The sequence below is a fragment of the Borostomias antarcticus genome (genome assembly GCF_949987555.1).
Source record: "Borostomias antarcticus genome assembly, chromosome: 3".
Taxonomy (NCBI): domain Eukaryota; kingdom Metazoa; phylum Chordata; class Actinopteri; order Stomiiformes; family Stomiidae; genus Borostomias; species Borostomias antarcticus.
In genome coordinates this window covers 13,748,462-13,773,114 of record NC_140236.1, presented here as the reverse complement: position 1 = coordinate 13,773,114, position 24,653 = coordinate 13,748,462, and the positions used below count along the sequence as shown (strand labels likewise).

At 43.8% G+C, this 24,653-nt stretch overlaps 1 protein-coding gene across 1 annotated transcript; it reads right to left on the bottom strand.

The window, feature by feature from the left end:
• Positions 1-25: 25 nt before the first annotated feature.
• Positions 26-23,717, bottom strand: mitfb (melanocyte inducing transcription factor b). The gene is made up of 10 exons (XM_084436423.1): positions 23,551-23,717; positions 14,623-14,869; positions 6,319-6,534; positions 6,070-6,165; positions 5,785-5,902; positions 4,968-5,060; positions 4,417-4,473; positions 4,167-4,242; positions 3,583-3,730; positions 26-3,338 (listed from the first exon to the last, which is right to left on the bottom strand). Exons 1-10 carry the CDS (start codon positions 23,652-23,654, stop codon positions 2,907-2,909), a joined length of 1,587 nt encoding a protein of 528 aa, XP_084292549.1. The 5' UTR covers positions 23,655-23,717; the 3' UTR covers positions 26-2,906.
• Between the last annotated feature and the right edge of the window lie 936 nt (positions 23,718-24,653).

The window sequence follows — 24,653 nt, the reverse complement described above, 5'->3', positions numbered from 1 at the left end:
GTTTCCACATTTTACTCCAATGAATATCAGTTGGGCTCACTGGTCCGTTTCAGAACAATGTGTAATCACCGTTACCTCCCCCTCTCCCTGGCGACCGAGTAGTAATCACATTACAGTAGCAATATCAGCAGGTTGAGTGTATCTAGACCATAGAAGCAGAAGGTAGAACTGACAGTTTCATTCAACATAGTCCTTTAAATTAGTGGTATATCCATAATGTACCATGGTGGCGTCACAGCTTGAAAAAGTGATTATGACACAAATTTCAATTCACATTAAAAACTAGATTTTTAGTGCTGGCATCGCTCTCAGAGGCAATGTCTGTTCTTATGCGTTCAAATTAAGAATAGTCTAAAACACGAATCGTTCATAGTTCAGTAGCTAAATGACCTGGGTTCAGCTTAAGGGCAGTAGGTGAGAGGAAGACCTGTGCAGGTGTCACTCTGAAAGCTTGAAAATACATTTTGGAAATATTGTGACCGTGAGGTCCACCCTGCAGTACAACATTACTGCAGAGCCTCCTGTTCCAAACATCGCATGGGCGACTGGCAGCCTGATTGCCACTATTCATAAAGGTGCAGTGTGTGATATTTGGCGGCATCTAGTGGTGAGGTTGTAGATTGCAGCCAGCTGAATACAATTACTTGGTGCAACATGGCAGCCTCCATGGAAGGACCGGCTCCCCATGTAGATATAAAGGGCTCATTCTAAGCTAACGAAAAAATTATGATTCTTATTTGCATGGGTTTATAAACTAATTAAAACATATTTCTGAACATTATATTCCATTTCTGCCAAGTCTACACAAAATTCGACCATAATAGAATTCTACACACTGCACCTCTAAGCTATTGCTCTATAACTATAGAAAAAAATAACTCAGTTCACAAATGTACAACATTATCTTAGCTGAAAACAGCCAATTGCTTCTTTGCATTATCTAGACTTCATTTTGATTTTGGCAACATGTTTTGGCGGTCAATACTGTGAGTTACATTCAGACAATATCTACAAAATGGTCACTAAAAGAAGCTGGACATTCTGTAACAATTGGGTTATTGCCTACTGGATAACATAAAAAAAATATACCACACAAAGTGGATGGCCTAGAGAGATCTCTTCTTACAGCCCGGGGTTTCATTATCAAGTTGGCCTGTGGGGTTCCTTGACGTGGTTTTAACCTCTCTGACAAGAGCCCCTTTCCTACTGCTTCCCTGAGGGACCTCGCAGCTAAACAGTTAATCCATGAAACACCAGGGAAAAACAACCAGAACGACAGCACCATACCAGTCTCCCAGCAGCCCTTTGTGTGTGTGTGTGGGGGGGGGGGGGGGGGGGGGCACAAAGACTGTAAGGCACTTCAATGGTCAATCACTACGGTTCAGACTAATCATTACGACACCAGAGATCACCAGCCTACTTTGAAAGAGGCATAATACTGAGCAACAACTGTAATCACTGCATAGTTCCACAGAATGGAGGCTGCACTGTCACCATGCACTCAGTAGAGTGGTGTATTGTACGGTAGATAGTTACTTCTTTAAAAAAAAATCAAAGGCATATTGAGTACTTTTTGTTAAACAGTAGAAATACATTAACAGTACAGCTTATAGTTATTTATAACTACAATCAATCATACCATACATTGCATGTATTTGAAACCCCTAAATATAACCATTAGTATATATAAAAACATTGGTAGTCAAAGCACTATTCAATTTATGGACGTCCTTCCAGTGTTTTGACATCGACATTTGACATGTCATACATTACATACAAAAATCCCACAGCAGTCTCCTTATATTCCTTGGCAATATAAATGTTCACATAATTGAAAAAAAATCCTGAATAACTCCTATCCGCAAAAAAATGGATGGCAAATAATGACGAGAGTGTAACAAAACAATAATAATTTAGGAAACGGATGGACGAGTAAAAAATAAAATGCATGTTTCTTTCTTGCAAAAAATCTCACCAACATTCCATAAATATCGCATTTTGTGCTGAACAAATGGCAACATTTCGAGCAGTGTTACTAGACTGACAGTAGTAGAACATCACATTACATCCTCATGAACAAAAAGGCATGATTTAAAGAATAATAGATTAAAAACATAAAATAAAAATAATCATGAATTCAGCCTTGCAACTTGCATTAGGCATATACAATAATTGGGCAAAAGCTATGATCAAATATGCCAAGTTCAAAATAAATAAGTCATAGGTGCACCATCATACCCTAACACCCTCTACCACGGATATATTATAATGTTAAGCTAATGGCCAAATATGTAAATTGTACGTATAGCTGATGTTTTCAAATCTTTTTACTAAGGCATTGGCACATTCAAGTTCATTCTACAGTAACACAGTGTAAAGCACAAAAGTAATAAATATGGTATATGCCTATATCTTTTATTGATCTACAGTTTTAAAAGATAAAAAAAAAGACAGCAGGGTTTATCACACCACAAGATATTCATATTTCTGATCACGATTTCAACTTTCCACTCTAAGGGAACTGAAATTACAAGTATTATTTGAATATAAGCATTTCAATCAAGCCTGAATAACTTACATACCATGATGAATGCAGACATATGTATTTTAAATATTCCGCTAACGCCACTCTTCAATTCATTGTCATCATACAATCTGACCAAAATGTTTAAAATCTTGTTTGAGGGTATATAAGGCAGACGAGGGATATCACATAATATACAAAGAATAGGGACGGAAAAACATGTACACACTTGAAAACAACAACAAATAAACAAACAAACAAACAAAATAACAGACTGGTTGGGCCTCTCCAGTGGCTGAGAGCGTGTTAGCTACTGACACCAGTTGCCTGAGGACTCTGAACACAGGGTGGAGGGAAGGCGGGTGTTGACCAGCAGGGGGTGCTAACAACCGAGATCGTTCTCCTCCATACTAATGCTGCTTTTCCGGCTGCTGTCCTTAGAGGCCCCGGGGGAGACTGAGGAGAGCAGGGGGTCTCCGCCTCCCACCGGCGACAGGGTTTCATCCATCAGGATGTCGTTGAGCTTGGAGCCCACCTTGGCGTGACCGGCGTAGGGACCTTGGTGGCCCGCCGTGATGGCCCCCTGGACCTCGGTGAAGGTGGGGAGGCCTTTGTTGAGCTCCAGGCCGCAGGGCTGGGCTGGTTCTGGTGTGCAGGCAGGGTGGTGCTGGCATTGGGGGTGGAGGGCGTACAGGTCCGGGTGACAGTCGCCCAGGGCGGACTCCTGCTTGATGGCCCGGGCAGAAAGCTCCGCAGCGCAGAGGGCCGAGGAGGTGATGGCCAGGCCGTGAGCACGCGCCTGTATCTCCAGCTCCTGCTCCCCCGTACGGGGAGAGAGAGGGGAGGGACAGAGAGAGAGAGGGCAAAGGAGAGAAAACAAGTGTTGTCAACCATACCTATTGTATATTTTATTGTCTTTTTTATCCTGTACGGTGACCTTGAGTGACCTGAAAGGCGCCTTATAACTATGTATTATTATTATGATTATTATGATTATTATGATTATTATGATTATTATTATTATACCTATAAGACTGAAACTGGTATATATACTTTACCTGTATTCTCAGCATCAGGTGTCGGTTGGCGTGCTCCAGCTTCTTCTGCCTGTTCTCCAGCTCCTTGGCCCTCTGCTGCTCCCGCTGCAGCTTCTTGATGTAGTCCACCGACGCCTTGAGAATGGTGCCTTTGTTCCAACGCATGTCCCTGGGCAGCAGCACAGACGGGCTAGCATTCTTAGATTCTATCATGCTCCACTTTCCACATTCTGAACTCCCAAACATGATCGTGTTCTCTGTTCACTGAATTATTAAGGCTGTGTGTGTGTGTGTGTGTGTGTGTGTGTGTGTGTGTGTGTGTATGTATGTATGTATGTATGTATGTATGAATGAATGAATGAATGAATGAATTTATGAATGAGTGAATGTATATGTATGTATGTATGTATGTATGTATGTATGTATGTATGTATGTATGTATGTATGTATGTATGTATGTATGTATATGCACTCTTGAGTAAATCACCCTGTCATTTTCATGTCAAATATCAAGTATGGCCGAGGGATCCCTGCTCTGACCCACGGTCGCTACGCTGACCTGCACTGTTATCTAAGTCAGTGATGAGTCAATATTTCCAACTTACGGATCGTTTGATTTTGGAATTAAGGTTCCCAGTTCTTTAATTCTGTCGTTGATGTTAAACCTCCTTCTTCTCTCAACTACAGTGGAGGAAAAGAGGACAGCAATAAGACATACACAGACAGTCAGTTACAAGGGTAGGTAATATATCACTGCATCAAACACTCAGCGCTTTGATGCACCAAAACAGCGTTCCATAACAATCACATGTCATATTGTATTCTCAGCACCCCAGCAGAGTTAACACAACTCACTCAGGTTATGGTTGTCCTTCTTCTGCCTCTCCTTCGCTAGCGCTCGAACCTCCGTCCCTGGAATTAGACAGCGTGATGTTACAGCAAAGCAAGGAAACATGACACAATGACTTGACAATCTATCCTGAGGAATCTTCAATCTCTTAACTGAGTATATGGTGTACAAAGCAACAACAACAAAAAACTAGAGATAATGCAGGTTCGTAACGAGATAGCATAAACAAACTGACGTCACTACATTTTAGAAATGTCATCTAAAAGTACAGTGGCAATTTGACAAATTGACACATTTTCAATATTAAGACCTTAACAATGCTAGATTAATGAGAATGCTTGTAGGCAGCAATTATATTTAGCTCTGCTATGTCCAATCTACTATGTCAAACAACAATGAAAAACAGCCCTTGATACAAACATTCATATACGGCATAGCACGTCGGATGACACAAATTAATGTGCATCGTTGGGGGGATCAATGAGGCAATGAAATTTAAAGACAGTTCAACTCAAGTGAACCTTTGAAGTGCGGGACAGTAAGCAGACATACACACCTACAGGGAAGTCTTCAGACCTTTGGTAGTTGTCAAACTTGCCACATGATCCAGACTTGTCCAGCATGTGCATGATGGCTGGCGATTGGGAAACTATTTGAGACAAATTGTTTACAATGTATTTGTTTCCAATTGTATCGTAAAATATACCAAAATACACAGTCAACGATAATCCAAAACATTTCCTTCTACAGCACATGTTCTCTGGTAATCAATCAATTACCCCGTTTTAGATGTTATTGTGTTCCTGCTGTGGCAAATTGTAATTGATAACCCCCAAAATAAAGGTGATGTATATAAAGAGGTTTCTGGAGATCCATGATGAAATGCAAGTTCTAAAGGGGAGCGCAGGTTTAATTCATCAGTGTCATCTACTGTAGACAAAGGCCTGGAGAGGAGAATTTGAAACAATATACTGTACATATACGTCTGCAGGGAGGTGATGTACAGTAGGACATGCTAAATTAGCTGAATCAGAGGGATGCCTCTATGTTTCTGATCACATGTTTGTGTTCCTGTGTTGTGACAGTAATCACACTATGGAGTATAATGGAAGGACTCTGTATTGTCTGTCTGTAGTTCTATCGGTCTCTATTTTGATTTCCTCGAGAACCAGACGCTGTAGGTTGGACCCCATGAAGCGCAGTGTCAAGGTCGAAGCTGTTTGTTGACAAGCGGTTCTCGAGAAACGCCGCAAGCAGCAACACCGGAGGCCGAGCGATCGGCCTGTTGCGACCAGGCGCGTTTTGAACGGGCACCGCGCTAGTATCGGTTGACTGTCAGTGTATCAGCTAGGCATTTGGGACCTGCCGCTCACCTGAGAATTCCCTTTTGATGTTGGGGAGGTTTGCAGGGCAGGAATTGCTGATCGTCAGCCCTGGAGGGGGCATGCCCTGGTTCCCATACATGTCCAACAGGTTGGTATTCACAGGGATCTGGGGAGACAAGTTCGCCAAACAGCAGTTGTAATAATTGTACCTTGAAGAATTGTACCTTGAAGTCGGAAACTATGCTAAACAAAAGTATACAACACTTTGGAAGTAATCTCGCAGGTAAACAGAACTGCGAGTGCCGGGCTGTGTGGGTGATGATGTCAGCGTACCGTGCTGGCCATCTGAAGCCCTGGATCCATCAGCCCAAGGATGTCATCGTTGTAACTGGACTCCAAACTAATAATGTCATCAATGACATCATCCATCTGAAATGAGAGAACACCACGTGCTTAGTATTTGCAATAATCAATATTAAGTTTAGAATATGGATAATTGCCCACTCTCAGGGAAAACCTGGCTCTGCTTGTTGGGGGGGGGGGGGGTAGGGGGGTGGGGTCATTCAGAATAAGGGGGGGTACCTCTTTCTCGCAGTTGGAGTTGAGTGTCAGGAGGGCCATGGGGCTGTTGGGGGCACTGTTGCCCGGCCCCGGCTGCATGCCCCCGTGCTCCGAGGGCTGGTTGGGGCAGGGTAAACTCACCACCTGAGAACCAAGCTTGCCCAGGTACCTCTTCACCTGCTGCTGCTGGGACTGCTGGATGTGGTACTTGGTAGGGTTCTCCAGGTGTGTCTGGACCTGCGTGTGAAAAAACCCCAATAGGATAGGGGGAGAGAAAGGGGAGAAAGAGGAAATAAAAAGAGAGACTCATGCGTGGGAGTGAGAGGGTATCCTAAAGCCCTGTCGGAAACGGCACAAGTCAAGCCTTCAATCTGTCCTGAGGAATCTTCAATGTCTAACCGAGTCGATGCCTTATGAAGTAAAAAATAAAACAAAAGCAGAGATGCTACAGGTTGAGATAGCATAAACAAACTGAAGTCACTATAAATTGCACAAATTTCATCTAAAAGTTCAGTGTCAATTTGACATAAACTGGCACATTGTCAATATTGAGACCTTATCAACACTCAAGCTCAATCACGAGGCTGTGTGTGAGCAACAGTTACATTTACTGTAGCTCTACTATGTCCAATCTACTGCATGTGTCAACAACAAAATCAAGAAAGCCATTGATGCAAACGTTACAATGCTACTTATTGTATAACTGTTAATGCAAATGAATCAATTCAAATAGAAGTTGTTACATAGGCATACATATTTTCAAATTATAGGCTATTCAAGATAATACAATATGACCAAAAACAGTTCAGATTCTCAGCTCAGTTCTAATTAATTTCCTACCTGCTGGTGATTGTGGTATTCATCATCGTATTCAAGCATCTCTAACATTTTGCAAGTATAATCCAACATGATTGAAATGCTAAACTAGGACTGAGATTCCCATGCAGGGCCTCTACGGGACTAATGACAGAGGCTCTAGACTGAGGGAGGGACACATCCAGCCCTGCTTATAACAGGCAAAGCAAATCATTAGTTATGCATGTTAACACTTTGGGGTAAGATAGAATGAATCTTTTTAAGGTTGTGTGATTTTATGTAAAATATGAATTTCTGCCTTTATAGTCCCTCTCTTGACGTCAGGATGAGTTTCTTACAAAGAGGCTCATTCTGCTGGCAGGGCCTCTTGTAGCCTTGGGCCAGCTAGTGTCCCATTCCCTCTTTAACCCCATCTATGCTTAGCCTGGGTCCTCCATCCTTCTCTTCATGTGTTAGAATCACTTGTCTTCAAAGTATAATCGGTAGTGCTAAGCATGTGCGTATCCAACATGTGTGGAAATTGACTACAGCCAAGCCAGCAAAGCATTGGACAAAGACAGTCTGTCTTACCACCAAGTCCAAATGTGCAAGTCGGTAACCAAATAATCAGTAAAAACATGCCTTAGGTCTCATCTTCAAACTATGTAGAGGAGAGCAAATCCTGGGCTATTTTGGGAAGGTTTATGGCATTTGAGACTATGAAATCAATCTCAAACTCCATAAAGGCCACGGACAGGGCAATTTAATTCAGAGTTGACACAATATTATCGGTAGTTAAAGGAGTAGTAAAGGGAAAATTCATGTTTAGCCCTGTTTTAAGGTTACTTATGATTATATACAATGGTTCAGATCAAAACGTTGACAAAACTAGCACTTTTGAGAAAGTCTGATAATTGCTCTACCACCGTTTTGGTCATACAGTACAATGGATATGGGTAGGCACCTTGAAAAATCATTCAAATCATGTTAAACTCTCAATTTCAAAGACAAGAAACTCACCGAGGTGTTAGTTGACGTTCTGACATATAATTCGCCACAAAGTAAGATTCTAGTTAATCTGGAAAGGCTTTTTAAAATATTTAGCATAGAACTATTTAGTCGCAGCACATACGTGTGTAAACTTCCGCAAACTACAGTAGGTAGCCTAGCAACATAAACAATAACAATAGCTACCGTAAGTAGTTCCGCTTCCTGAATCCCCTCTGCGGATTGAGCTACACATCTACAACAGTCGCTTCAATACAAGTCAATGGATTTCATAAAATGATCAATAAAACCCTACAGGATTCATACTTTGCGGCAGATTTGATGTCAGAACACCAACGGACACTAATTACCCCCTCGGTGAGCTTCTTGTCTTTGAAATCGAGAGTCTAACATGTTTTTGAATGATTTTTCAAGCTGCCCATCCACATCCATTGTATGACCTAAACGTGGTAGAGCAATTATCATACTTTCTCAAAAGTGCTAGTTTTGTCAACGTTTTGATCTGAACCATTGCATATGATCATAAGTAACCTTAAAACAGGGCTAAATATGCATTTTCCCTTTACTACTTCTTTAAAGTATATCCCAGTGAAAGTATATTTTCTGTAGGGTCATGCTGTAAGAATGTCAGTCTAATCTAATTATGAAGGCAGGAATCTGTCTGTGCTGCAATTACCTTGAGAACTAGACACTGTATGAAGCTGAAATCTGGCAAGTGTATTGCTCAGGAGCCATTGAACCGAGCATCGAGTGTGAGGTTGTTGAAACAGGCACTGCACTAGTAGAATAAATAGGCCTGCCTACCCATCTCTATTGAAGAATGCTCAAAATTGCACACAAGTAACACAATCATTTTCCATTGTGAACTTAATAACTTGCACTTCAAAAGTGACATAACGACAACATAACAGAACGAGTGATTTGGATGTACTTGTTTCACTGGTGATGAGTTGAGTATGTTTGATGGTGTGTAGGACCAGCACGTGTTGCTCCCAGTACTCCTCTCAACACCACACTGACTGTCCAAACTCATGGTTGATGATCGCCGTCAACTAAGGTAATCTGACTGTCCCTCCCTGACTGGATCCATTCATCCAACCTGCCAGAATAGTGCAGCACAAAGCAAATAATGACATCACCCTTCTACCTATGAGGATGACCATAGGGTATGTGCTTATCAACTGGACTATCTGGTATAACACACAACACTGATTAAACAAGCACCGCTGAATACACCCCAAACACACACTGCATTTACCCATAATCCTTTTCTTTCACCAAAGAGATGGGAGACATACTTAGACAGACCGATTCACATGCAGCACGGTGGCGCAGTACTTAGTCGCCTCACAGCAAGAAGGTCTCCCAGGCCTTCCTGCATGAGCGGGGTTTCCATGATCTCCCTGTGTTCGCAAGGGTTTCCCTCCCAAAGGACCCAATACAAAAAACATGCAGAAGAACAGATGCTCTTCAGTCCTGTCCCTGACCTGGACCGAGCACTTGGCGTCCCCTGGAGATGGACAGTTTGGATGGGTGAAATTCAGAGGACAAATTCCACCGGCGACCACTGATGTGTGTGTGTGTGTGTGGTGTGTGTATGTGTCGTGTGCGCTATCACCCCTCATTCACGTGTTTGTGTGTGACGTGTGACCGATAAAGACCCTCGAGGTCCAGAAATGATTACTGGGACAGAGCTTTGTAGCCCTCTGGCAGTCATACTGTACATGGTCAGTGGCACACAGTCATACTGTACAGTAGGTGGGAAGTCAAGGACTTAACTGAGCGTGAGGTCGGCCCTGCGGCCGTGGCGTCTGGGGAGACTTAACCAGGAAGTAGGGAAAGTGAGCACAACTCGAAAGTAAACTCCAAGGACACCAGTCTCCTGGCGGGCGCACACACGGTCTAGAAAGTCTTCTGTATACGAGTAGAAAGAATCCGGCACTCGCGGACGTATCACACACAAGCGCTGCGACGAAAGCCATGAGGCTGAAACGTCCATCGTCGCCGCTGCCTGGGCCTTTGAACATTTAAAATAATAATCTTTTGCGATGCGTTCGTGAGTGCTGGATTGTTTCTACTCAGAGACAAACAAGCTGAACAAGCTGGTGAGGAAGGCCAGCTCTGTCTTGGGGCAACGACTGGACAGCCTGGAGTCTGCGCTGGAGAACCCCTCTCATCCCTTCCATGGCGAGCTGTGGCAGATGGGGAGCAACTTCAGCCACCGGCTCATCCCACCCTGGTGCAAAACAGAGCAGTTCAGATGCTCCTTTGTGCCAACGGCCATCAGACTATAACAGTGCCTGAGCATGGATGTGTGCATGCATGTATGTACTGTATGTACTGTATGTATGTATGTATGTAAGTATGTATGTATGTATATTCTATATTTATGCATACTGTATTTGTATATTTATTGTAATTTAATTTAATCTATATGTATATTCTCTATGTATATTCTTTATTCTGCTGTACTTTTTCCCCCACTGCTGCTGTACTTTCCCACTGCTGAAATGCTGAATTTCCCCCTCGGGGATTATGAAAGTATATCTAGTGTATCTATCTAGATGTGGGACCTACTGTACTAACAGTGAGTCCAGTGTTGTAACTGGAGTAGGAATAGAGAACAGGACAGTGCTGCCTCTGATCAGATGAGTGAATGTTATTTTCTGAGAAAATCAACTGATAACTGCTGTTAGAATACACACATGCCTGCACTCCACATACCGTAAACACACACACACGCACAAACACGCCCCTCAGAGAGAGGATGGAATTGCCTTTTCCTGACTAAAGAGTGTAAAATTAAGAGTCCATTAAAAGTCCAGGGCAGCAGAGAGGAGGATAGAACAGGTGAGAAACATATTTTAAAGACAATAATCAACCAGAAACAACAGCAACAGTTGCTACAGCACAGCAAGGAGGCAAAAGTCCATGAAAACAGAATCAAACTGAGCCTATAGGTCACAATATGCATACCGTAAGGTTTCAGAAGCTAATCTTTCTACATCATCAACACTGTAGTGCTACTTTGCTTTCCTACCAGGGAATGTCAGTCTCCCACAGTATGTTCTTGACCTGGTCAAATTCCTCTCACTACTTTGGAATATCTTCACTGTGATCTCCATTAGAGTGTGTAAGTAGTGCTTTTGTTATAATTGTTCTTACACTGAGGCGACTTTCATGATCATACAGTACGTACTTGAATCAGAAGCAACTCATTCATATTCTACAAACAGCTGCACAATGCAAATATTTTAAACCTTTCCCTGTTGATTTCAATTCTTACCTCATCTGAATAAAGATTAGCCACCTTTATCAAATTAATAAACAGCAATAAACTGTGGTCTGAGAAAATAAATGATTGTGAGTAATTGTATACAGTAGCTACCTCAAGTAATATATTGGACATTCCTCAATAACTAAAGGAGGGGTAAAGATAGAACATGGCTTGAACTTTGCCTCACATCAGCGTTTACTTAACAGGCTCTAGAATGAAAGAAACTCCAAATCCACCGCTCTCTCGCACAGCGAAAACTACACGGACACGACGACAAGACAGTTGTCCGTTTACAGGCGCCTGTGCAGCCGTTAGCACGGCGACGGTCATGATCAAACCCCGCCCAGACGTCAACGCACCATTCTGGGAAGTACTGTGTGTACTCAGTATCCTGCGTCTCCGTCCGGGGACGCCGGCGAGGAGGGCAGGGGCCGCAGAAACAGACAAACAGATTTGACTTTTTGGACTTGTGTTATTGTGACATTCTGCAGAGCCCCAAGCTAGATACATGAACAGGAATGTTCCTTCCCATTGGCAGAGTCACAAAATAAGGAGCATTGTCTACCAGTTTAAGCCCCTTAGCCTGGCTTTTCACTTGCAAGCACACACTACGAATGAGAGCAGCTGAAAACCAGGACGGTGAGCGCTATATCACAGTATCTCTATTGAGACAGGCCAAATAAGGTCATCCTTAATCTGTCTGTCTGAAATTATACTGTCTGATGATCTAATGCAGTATTTGTATTCATAATACTGTTTGTCCTACTCTTAGATAAACACCTTTGGGTGGATGTTAAAGGTGCTGTGAAAAACCCTAACATGATAAGCATTAAGTATAATCAAGTAAATTAGGTGACGTTAATAGATAAATATTGGACGCTCACACACAATAACCCCCACTACCACCAATAACCCCCACTACCACCATAATGTACTGTGTAATCCAAAAGGATCTTTCTAGACATATTTTCCTCTAAGCATTGTATAAGTACTTTGTTCTTTTATTAGCACTGTAAATCATTTCACAAAGTCTAATGATGTTTTAGGAAATGATCCTACGTTTCAAAGCAGTGTTTTTTCCCTCTTAAATATGCCATGGAATGAAAGCAGCGGGGACTAATCACCAGCATTCTTCGCTGAATTAGCGTGGGGTGTGTGGTAAGACTGTGCTTGCCTTTGTCTTGATCCCCAAACCGATCCCTTACTTATTCCTCGGAAGGTCAGAGGTCACTTGGTTAATTAGGGGTCCAATCGGTCTTTAGACAAACTCATCTGAGCTTAATGTTTGCAGTTGTAAGGTCCAGCAGCTCTGCCTGGTACCCCTGAGCTAGTTCTGGTAGCTTTGTGTGGACCCTGCTAATCTATCCACAGACAGGCGAGGAGGTTAACACTGCTCAGCAGCGCCAGGAACATGCCTTTCATTTGGAGAATTCAGTGAATGAAGAATGCCTGTAAGCTCTGCTCAAATCTGAGAAATGTCTCTAGCTTGTCGTACTGTGCTCCTTCACCGGGAATATCCTAAACAAAGAGCTTATCCATGTTTATGCTGCATGTGTAGGGTAATGGTTTCAGTGAATGTGTTTGTCTTTCATGTGAGGCCCATGCCACACACATTCAAAGTGATGACAAGATCTCAGAGCCGGCTAACTAGAAAACAAGTGAGACCTCAGAATTCGAGGGCTTGCTCTGGTCTAATGAGCTTTTCATCTGTAGTTGCTCTTTGGATCGTTAATTACATTCAAGTTGGTAACACTGTATCTGCATTCTATTGCCAATCATAAATAACTTTTACTGATTTGTGTGTAGGTTAATATACAATACTGTTATTTAAAAATTGGTCTGTATCATTACCTACTGTACTCCTATAAAGTACATATACAAGCTGACGTACAACAATTGTGAAATACTGCATTGCCATAAACACATAAATAAAATATTACCATGTGTGCCTAAATTTCAATAATAACAATGACAGAAATCACAGTTAGTAGCAGTGATGCATACTTGCGCTGTTTCCAGTAAACAGAAAACAAATCACTATGTTGGCTGATCTGTTCAGAATGAGCGTGAGGCTTAACAATGCAGGAGCAATTTGTTTATTCTTAGTAATAACTGTGTGCCTGATCAAATGTGTTCATGCTGTTTAACTAATGTAATGAGTATAACGTGTTCTTCACATAAAACTCTTACAGGATAGTTCTGTCCATGTTTAAGAGGTATCATACTTCATATTCAAATGAAATTGTGTATTGTGTTTTATTTTTTTAAATGATGAAACAATGGAAAATTAGAAAATGATCAAAGATCTTACGGTATATATGTGTGATCGTGCGTCCTGCTTTAGCTATGAAGCCGGACTCACACCTCAGTCCAGGGTACTCCTTCCTCCGTTCGCATGTGCACATTCATGTTACTAATGCCATTCTAAAACAAATACATAACATAAATGCAACTGAATTCATGAAAACTTACCAAACTTTCTTTGCCGGGGTGTACTCTCAGAAAAAAAAAAAAAAAAAAAAAAGTATGCTGTTTTAAACAGAGACAATTATCACACTCGATCTGGCTCCAACAGCAAAAGAAAATCTGCAACAGTCTCTGGTCACTCACACTAACAAGGAATCAAAGCTATGAAAAGATGTGAATGTAGCTGAGCAAATAGGATTAAAGATGGCTAAATCCAAATGGCTGGAGGCACAGCATGCATTAAAGAGGAATTCTCTGGGGAAAGATAATCCCCATATGCGTTTTAACTCACTTCACTCACCACCACCTTTTTCTGGTTTGTGTGTGTGTGTGTGTGAGAGCGAGAGAGAGAGAGTGTGTGTGTGTGTGTGTGTTTATCCACCAATATCATAGTAAGCCATGCTTGCTGGACAGTCAGGAGATTGGTTCTTAATGTGACGCTGCCAATAGTAGTTACATACAGTATAAAGATGCATAAAGCAAACAAGCTCTGAGGACGCAATAAACCTGAAAGGCGGCAGGTTCAGAGCAGAGTGTGAGTGTGTGTGTGTGTGTGAGAGTGTGAGTGTGTGAGTGTGTGTGTGTGTGTGTGTGAGTGTGTGAGTGTGTGAGAGTGTGAGTGTGTGAGTGTGTGAGTGTGTGAGAGTGTGAGTGTGTGAGTGTGTGAGAGTGTGAGTGTGTGAGTGTGTGAGTGTGTGACGGCCCAACAGAGGAGGGACCCGTCTCGGACGCGAGGGCCGGTAGATGATGATGATGGTGATGATGATGAGGATGCCTACCTTGAGCACTTCCATGGGCACCTGGGCGGCCGGGGGCATGGCGGGGGGGGCGCTGACGTTGATGGCGGGCGTCTGGGCGGCGGCGGTCTGGTGGGGGTACAGCGAGGCCTGGCGTCTCTGCTGCTCCCGCCGCTCCTGCTCCTGCAGCTGCTCCCTCATCAGCTGCTGCCGCAGCAGGATCCGGGAGCTCATGGCCGAGGAGGAGCTCAGCGGGGGCTTGGAGGAGCCGCGCTGGTCCGGTGGGTTACTGGAGGAGGAGGAGGAGGAGGAGGAGGAGGAGGGAGGACACGGGAGCGGCCGGTCAGCGTCAGTCACGGAGCGGACGCAGAGAGGAGCAGGGCGTCGGTCACAGACAGGAGGGCAGGGAGAAGATGGAGAGAAGCAAGAGAGAGAGATGAGTCGTTATGGAGTGAGGGCGAGGACTGGGTTAGGAAGTGGCTGTGTGAAACGGAGGAAAAATTAGCTCAGTTAACTGTACTACTATTAACAACTTACTATACTATAACTATACTACTATTAACAACTTACTATACTATAACTATACTACTATTAACAACTTACTTTTGATCTGTTCAATGATGACTTGATTATATTAACTGGATAACTGGATAATATATATATATATATATATATATATATATATATATATATATATAATATTATATACACAACGTTGAAGAAAAGAGAAACTATTTGTTTCAGTTCTCCTTATGTGTAAATTTAGAAGCTTGCTCTCCAAACGCAGACCTGCAGGCCCAGAATAGACAGGCTCTGCTGAAGCAGAAGTAGTTAGGATGAAGCCTTTGCCCGAGTGAGTGATCCTTTTGATAAAACCTCGCTAAAACGTCTGGCCAATCCAGCTGTGCAGTAATCGCACTAATTAGCCGGTCCAGTCAAACGCAGCCTCCGTGCCCTGGTCCACTGTCGAAAGGTTTCCACATACCATAATTCCTTTTACCTCATATAATCTCATTGTCTGACACCCAAACCCTTCTAAAAAGAAAAAAAAACATGAAAAACATGCTCTTATGGTAGAGTTAAATCTCTGACCGACTAGAGTTACATAGTACATATCTTATTATACTACTGCAAATAATGTAATACCTGTATATATGTGAATAATGCAAATAAATTAGATTTTCCAGAAAACTGCAGAGATCTGCCATCAAATGAGACATCTACACTTTAACAACACTGAATGTCTGATGTCTACAGTATAACAACATTGAATCTCTGGAGGAAGTGGAGTCCCATTTAAAAAGGAAACAAAAATAAACAGTTATGGTTTGTCTGTCTGGAAGATCTGATGACGAACTTACACAAGACCAAAACATTTCCAAATCAAATCTAAATACATTTCGTTGAGCTTCTCCAATGAGCCATCCATGCTGTACCTTTCTATCAGAGCCATTAATGCTGTATCCTTCTATCAGAGCCATCCATGCTGTACCTTTCTATCAGAGCCATCCATGCTGTACCTTTCTTTCTATCAGGGTCATCTAACCTTGACTCGGGAGGCATAGAGCCATGTTCATTTCAGGCTCTTGCAGTTGGGTCTCATTTCCATAAAGACGTCAACACGACAGCTTGACACAGGAAGGTGTTTGAGGACTGAAAACACATCTCATAGTTAAATTAAATGCCAGCACCTTGCACAAATGGTGTGATGTACTCAAATGAGCAAAGCTGTATAGTTCAGTAGCAAGCTCAAGGTTCTGTCCGTTGTATATTATACCGGGTATGTTCATCCCCTGTTGACTGCAAGATGGCTCTCTGCCCAGAAACTCCTAAGCAGAAAACTGTATCACATAAAAAGCCCTTTTGTCCAGTTTAACTTTTCTCTATTGTGTGTGCACATCTCCTGTGTGTGTGTGTGTATGTTCATGTGTGTGTGTGTGTGTGTGTGTGTGTGTGTGAGCTACTGTAGCAGGAAACACAATAGTTGCACAGTCTTGGCAGCCATGCCCCCCCATCGCTAGTTGTTCTGAGTTAGGGTTGTGTGACCTGGGGTTGGTCCAGGAAGGAGGCAACTAGCCCTCCTCACACACACACACACACACACACACACACACACACACACACACACACACCTTAGTGACCTGCTGGCCAACACATCGCTCTGTCCAGCGGGACAGTGACCAAAGACACTGCGCAATGAACAATAACACAGCTCAATATGCATTCAAAAACGAATGACACATAGATGTAACTGTCAAAACTCAGGTCTAACACACACACACACATGCACGCATGCACACACACACACACACACACACTCTCTTTCTCCCTCTCTCTTTCTCATATGTGCATATGGCACACACACACACACACACACACACACACACACACACAACATCCCAAAACATACGCCCAATTGCATGTACACTCGATCTCTCTGATGTGCAGGTGCCGTGTACTCACAGACGCAGGTTAGTGTAAAAGGAGCAGGGACCGAGCACTTGGACTCCCAGGGCTTCCATGTTTATTTGTTTTGCCTGAAGGTGCAACGGCCGTCCTTGGTTAGCTGTGAAAGTCATGCTGGGTATGCAGGGCTGTAAGGGGGAAGGAAAGGGGGAGGCTCTGGGCCATTCCTGGAAACTCCAATCGCGACATAGGGCCACAGAGAGAGGAACGGCCCAGTCGCGGTCAAGCTTAATAATCAAGAGGTTTTATTTGTCCGCAGTGCACCGCACAGCGTTGTACGTGTTATGTCTACACCGCCAGGCATTCAGATAGTGTCAACATAGTGAAAAAAACTAAAACGATAAATGCTCTGTGAGTTAAAATGCTGCAGGTGGGAAAGCAGCCTAGCCGGAAACAGAGCATCTGCATTACTGCATCAAGGTCTGGATTGCGGGGGGGGGGGGGGCTCTGGACAATTAGAGAGGGTTTCGAAAGGTACATTATGGAGGCTGGATATCAAAAGTGTGTCCTTTTCCTCCACCAGAGGGCGCTCTTCCGTGTCCTCTGAAGCTCACCTTCACCATCACCAGCGAGCCACAGACAGTGCCCAGGCCACAGGTGGCGCGCCGGCAGGAGATCGGCTCTTCCTGACAGCGTTACACAGCCTCCCTGCCGGGGAACAATCCGGCGCTGTGCTAATGACACACTGAACACTGATCCTGTCAGACACCCCTCCTCTCCTGCTGCCGCCATCGGCCCTTGAGCTCCGCCTCTACTGCTGGTGTAGCCCACAGCTCTGAGCCTGGAACAGGCCAGGACTGGCGTTTAAATCCATAGACTTGTTACACAGTTACATCATCAAAATGTTTTGAATGTGGAGCAATGCTTCTTTCACAGCACTTAGTTGTACAGAAAGAGTAGCGATTTAAAGCAACTTCAAGGGAATACCGGCTACATGTTAATGCTGCAAGGCAACAAAACAGGGCTAGCTGTTCAAAACCTCACGAAAGATAATGGGGTTCTTTGTTGTGGTATTTACGGGAAGCGAGGGCTGGCCGGGATAATTTGAACTTGCCGGGTCCTATTTCTGTAATTAGGTTTCATGCCTTTCATGAGTGTCTTCACTTGTTGACAGTAGTATGGCCTACCCATGCTCATGCTCTCTGTGTGCTACAACCGTGATGGGTGGACATTCCAGTGCAAACGTGAAACGGCCACCACAAGCTACGGTACATTCCAAGCATGTGTTAAAAAACCATTAATTCAAGCTATTACGAAAATATCTGGTATCAACGGTGAAGAAACACCATCTTATGCAGTCACAAATGGGTTGTGCCTTACTCTCATACTTTGAACACAATCCTCTGTGATTGTGTGAGTGAACAATCTACAGTAGCCTATGGTCTACTGTATTCCTCAGAGAGAAATATGAACATTTAATGACTCATCAGTTACTGTACACAGAGAGTTGTCTGAAACAAGGCCAGGTCCAGCCTGGCTTATGTGCGTGGTTTCTTTCTGTTCAGGACTGGTAGGACGGAAGCTACTGTAGTCATGCCACTGAAATAGCTGTGAATTGACATGAAATAATGTCTGATAAATTAAGATAGGTCCATTGGCCCTAGGCTTATGGATTTCTATTGCTAAATTAACTTAATCTGAACATTTTTTTCATAGTCCCCTAATTACTAAACATTTACCTGGTAAATACATGCAAAGTATAGCCTAATATATAATGGGTAATTACTGAGACACCTATACTGTAGGTATAATTTAATATGTTCAATTACTGCACATTAATTCAATAACTGACATAGCACCACCAGGTAACCACATTTTTACATAACTTCTATAACATCCAGTGACAAACACAAATTATTAATCTGCAAAACAGACTGTACATTTCCTTAAAATAAAATAAAAAAGTTTTGTTCCCATGGGATCTCTCCCGTCCGTCTGATAAAAGGGGGCAGTGAGGAGAGGAAGAAATGTTGTGGCTAAAGTTAAGAATCAAACAGGTTCATCCTCAACCGGGGATCAAACCCTGATCTCCCGCATGGGAGCCGGACACTTAATCAACTACACTACCGAGGAACTTGATAGTGTGGGATGTCATAGTGTTTTTTTTCCTATGGAATCTCCCCCGTACTTCCCAAAAAAAGGGGAAAGGAGAGCGAAAGGAGGGAGGGAGAGGGATGGAAAGGCCGAAAGTAAACATAGGCATAAACCCACAGGCTAGCAGAGGGTGTGGGTATGGTTTCCTAAAATCATCCCCACCGGGACCTTGAACCCCGATCTCCCGGGTGGGAGTCCGATGGTTTCACCGCTACTCTACTTGTGCAGTGGAGATCGGCGGGTTGATTTTGGTGTCCTTCTTTATTTTGGTGTGCTGGGACTACTGCGTCTTGTGGTGCCAACAGAGAAATGCAGGTCAAAATCCAACAGAGTAAGGGAGGGAGGGAGAGAGTGACAACCCGACAAACGCTATCTATGGTGCGCTGGTTTACAGCCACGCACAAAAATGAGTCCATACTGTACTTCATCCTCCCGCATAGTAACTGAGCCCAACAGACCTCTGATCACAAAGATAGATGATAGGGGTGAGAACGTTTTGGATCGTTTGCTTGTAAGCTCCGATGTATTGCAGGGAAGTGTAGAGGAAATGTACAAAACTGAAAAGAGTGTGTGTGTGAGATGATTACGCAACCATTGGACAGTCCAGCCCCTGTCTCCTAGTCTGTACAGCACCTGTCAGCGTCACTCAGCTTGCTAGTGTCCTGTCCCCATCCAAGGATCAGCAGGAACACCCTGCCCTCTCTGGCCCCCTGGAGGAGACACCCACGACAGGAACACCCTGCCCTCTCTGGCCCCCTGGAGGAGACACCCTGGACAGGAACACCCTGCCCTCTCTGGCCCCCTGGAGGAGACACCCAGGACAGGAACACCCTGCCCTCTCTGGCCCCCTGGAGGAGACACCCAGGACAGGAACACCCTGCCCTCTCTGGCTCCCTGGAGGAGACACCCAGGACAGGAACACCCTGCCCTCTCTGGCACCCTGGAGGAGACACCCTGGACAGGAACACCCTGCCCTCTCTGGCCCCCTGGAGGAGACACCCAGGACAGGAACACCCTGCCCTCTCTGGCCCCCTGGAGGAGACACCCAGGACAGGAACACCCTGCCCTCTCTGGCTCCCTGGAGGAGACACCCAGGACAGGAACACCCTGCCCTCTCTGGCCCCCTGGAGGAGACACCCTGGACAGGAACACCCTGCCCTCTCTGGCTCCCTGGAGGAGACACCCAGGACAGGAACACCCTGCCCTCTCTGGCCCCCTGGAGGAGACACCCTGGACAGGAACACCCTGCCCTCTCTGGCTCCCTGGAGGAGACACCCAGGACAGGAACACCCTGCCCTCTCTGGCTCCCTGGAGGAGACACCCTGGACAGGAACACCCTGCCCTCTCTGGCCCCCTGGAGGAGACACCCAGGACAGGAACACCCTGCCCTCTCTGGCCCCCTGGAGGAGACACCCTGGACAGGAACACCCTGCCCTCTCTGGCCCCCTGGAGGAGACACCCTGGACAGGAACACTCTGCCCTCTCTGGCCCCCTGGAGGAGACACCCAGGACAGGAACACCCTGCCCTCTCTGGCTCCCTGGAGGAGACACCCAGGACAGGAACACCCTGCCCTCTCTGGCCCCCTGGAGGAGACACCCAGGACAGGAACACCCTGCCCTCTCTGGCCCCCTGGAGGAGACACCCTGGACAGGAACACCCTGCCCTCTCTGGCTCCCTGGAGGAGACACCCAGGACAGGAACACCCTGCCCTCTCTGGCCCCCTGGAGGAGACACCCAGGACAGGAACACCCTGCCCTCTCTGGCCCCCTGGAGGAGACACCCTGGACAGGAACACTCTGCCCTCTCTGGCACCCTGGAGGAGACACCCTGGACAGGAACGCCCTGCTTCCTTTCTCCAGAGAACCCACCCAGCCTCCTCTCAGAACCCCTAGAGCACTGGGAGTAACTCAGTGTTCAGTAAAATGTACTGCATGAGAATAACAGTGCTGAGGTGATGCTTTTCGTTTGCCTGGATGTGTTTGAACGCATGAACTACATCTTCTACAGACGACCCCTGGAATATTTTATGTAAATAAATAAATAATAATAATAATAATAATAATAAATAAATAAATAAATAAATAAATAAATAAATAAATAAATAAATAAATAAATAAATAAATAAATAAATAAATAAATAAATAAATAAATAAATAAATAAATAAATAAATAAATAATAATAATCACTGACATCTGGGTTGGTATAGTGCCGCACCTAAAAAACCCTTATAGCCTCTCGCTGCATCAAAGTTATCACATCAACTGCTAAATTTACACAGCTAATTTACACTGCATAGAAGACAAGTTTCACCGTCTGTCTCATGTCTATATTAAGAACACACAGTCTGGCACAGAGTCTGCAGGGGTTCGACTGCTCTCTGCCGAAACGCTTCTGGGACCAGCAAGAAAACACATGTCTCTCTAAATAACAGATAAGCCAGGATGTTACCACCGTTATCATAGCAGATTTAGGAGAACGGCACTTGAAGATAATTAGACCAGACATTCTACCTCTGTCTGGAGGAAGGGACTATAGCCGACATCAGTCTGACAAATGAATCCACAGTGGTTACTTTGTCAGAGTCACTACCAATAATACTGTATGTAATACTGTATGTAAGGGGGATATATCCAAACTACTGCACTCAGGTCCCAGCTTCTTTTAGTCATGGCCGAAGGCTCCATCTGATACTGGATGTAGGTTACTTTTAGTAGGTCATTCTCACGCGATGCGGAAGAGCCATGAAAGGCAGAAATTTGTTTGAAACAAGTCAAATCGTTTTGGAGACTAGACTAGCAATTCAAATCTCATCTTGGATTTGCCATGACAAGTCCTTTTTTCAGTTACACTAAGAAAACTGCCAAAATACCAAAGAGATGGCAATGGCTCTAATCCACTGACGTACCGTTCCACTGAAATACCATTCAGCTTTTTAGTAACAATGTAATTACATTTTACTAATCAAGAAATCAGTTTAACATTATGAATTAAGTTACAGGCTGGGGCAGTCCAAGATGGTCAGGGGTCTTTTTACCAATGTTTTGACAGAATGTTTCAAAGCAGAGAAGAGGGGGGGGGGCACTACATCTAACAAATTCCTGACAAAAATGCCAAGATCTAGAGGGGAAAACTGCTTGGGTCCATCCCCATAAGAACTCTGTCTGGACACAGAAGAGTAATGTCATTTTAAGGTTGTATTAAACACACAAGAACACACACACACACACACACACGCAAAAGCACACACACACACTCACACACACGCACCCGCACACACATCATTTAAGGGAACATCTTTATAACAAGGTCACATGTTTGCACCATCTAACGCAATAATGAAGAGGTAGCTTAAGTTAATAAAAAGAGGAGACAATATTACTTGCTTCATACAGCCCTGGTAACTTCAGGTTTACAGTGAGGGGGTGTGCCTATTCCCACATGGCCAAATAAGTGGCCTTATAATAAAAACGACTAAACACCAAGAGAAAGGGATTGCTAAAGCTCTGAACAACAACATATGAGAGCAATGCTGTTGCTGGAGTGACTGCGTCTTTAGGGTGAGAAGAGACACAACTATAGGAAGAGCTATTTAGCAGAGGTCTGGATCATAGAAGTTGAAAGGTCACATCAGACTATAGACCTGGCTCCCTGCTCGCTGGCCAGCTAACCAATAGAACCCACAATACAGCTGCACATACTGTGGCTGTCTGAGGAGCCTGTCGTCTGTTACTTCATGTAATATCAAATATTTGCACTTTAAAGGGGTTATTATTATATTATTGTTCTCCCCCAAGCCTATAATGTGAAGTATAACTTTATGGAATCAACTAGTCTGTGTAAATGCATAGTTATCATAGAAATTAAAGCACACAGCAGCTTCAACTAATATTAGGTAACTTACAGTTAATTGTGCCGATTCATAACTCACACGTGGCACTAATGCACACCAGCTGGGTTAATGTAATGTGGCACACATTTACACGTTACTGTTCCAAGCATTTAAATTATGGACACTATGCAGCACATTGTTGCATTCAAGAGTCATTCATTTTACAATGAATTGAGAACATAGTTTATACTGTTCTGGTTCCTTATCCTTAAGATCATTAAATAAGCCATATGACTTTCAGAGGCTAATATTTGAAGTTGATGTTGACAAGACAACACCCAAGTGTTGCATAACTTCAGTGCAATAGAAGCATAAGGAATGATAGGCAAACAGATCCCTCCTAGAAAGCTCGCAATGACCCGTCCCAACGGCATTACATCCTGACGATGACGAGTCGGGCCCACTTTATAACTACTTTGAAAAAATAAATGCTGAACAATAATCTAACTTCTGAAACATAGTGCATAGTGGCCGTTATTGGCGTAGAAAATAACTGTCCAGGGGCAATAAGGCACTGACCTGTTTTTCAGGGGCTGACTCTTCAATTCGTAATACGTTTTTGCTTCCTCTTGAAACTCTTCTCCAACCTCGAAGTCGGGAACTATTCCCGATTCCGATTGCATATTTACAGCTGTCAACCCTTGACAATATAAAATAAAATAGAAACCAACGCTACAAATGACCACTGTAGAACACACGCAGTACCAGCTACTAAAAATGCAAGCCTGCTCTCTCCACTATCCAGAGCGCAAACACCGCACAAAATCATGTAGTTCTCTAGAGTGGAGAATGGTCCTGTGAAAACGGGCGTTGGGGTAACAAAGAACTACAAGCCCCAGCATACCACGAGGCATACGTTTGGTTAGTTGATCTGTCAATGTCAGCAGCTTTTTCATTGGTCAAAACATCCGTGGGATGCTCCACTTACTGTAAAAGTTTTGAAAACCTATTTTCTGTTACCAAAGCTAGCTAGAATATTTATTTTGGCCTCAAATAAAGATTCTGAATCAGATTTATTGTCAGGTAGCCTCGTTTTACACATACTAGGAATTTGTTCTGGTCAGTTGGTGCATCCAGAAAGTATTCATATCCCGTCACTTGTTTCCACATTTTGTTATGTGCGTTAGTCCAAAATGGATTGAATTCATTTTCCCCTCAAAATTCTACACACAATACCCCATAATTACAAAGTGAATATAGTTTTGTCAAAATTTTGCAAATATATTTAATAAATTAATAAATAAAAGATCACATGTGCATAAGTATTCACTCCCTTTGCTATAATACTCAAAACTGAGCTCAGATGCATCCTGTTTCCACTGATCATCCTTGAGATGTTTCTACAACTTGATTGGTGTCCACATGTGGTACATTCAATCGATTGGACATGATTGGACAGGCACACACCTGTCTATATAAGGTCCCACAGTTGACTTAAATAGAAAAAGTTTGGAACCACGACTCTTCCTAGAGCTGGCCGTCTGGCCAAACTGAGCAATCGAGGGAGAAGGGCCTTGGTCAGGGAGGTGACCAAGAACCCGATGGTCATTCAGACAGAGTTCCAGCATTCCTCTGTGGAGATGGGAGGACCTTCCACAAAGACAACCATCTCTGCAGCACAA

What these genes read in the sequence shown, in the direction of transcription:
- mitfb (XM_084436423.1), bottom strand. Translation starts at nt 23,654, where the DNA reads ATGCAATCGGAATCGGGAATAGTTCCCGACTTCGAGGTTGGAGAAGAG. An exon ending in TGCCCATGGAAGTGCTCAAG is followed by an intron (nt 6,535 to 14,622) that starts GTAGGCATCCTC and finishes TTTCACACGCAG; the next exon opens with GTCCAGACACACCTGGAGAA. An exon ending in CATCAAAAGGGAATTCTCAG is followed by an intron (nt 5,061 to 5,784) that starts GTGAGCGGCAGG and finishes TGTCTCAAATAG; the next exon opens with TTTCCCAATCGCCAGCCATC.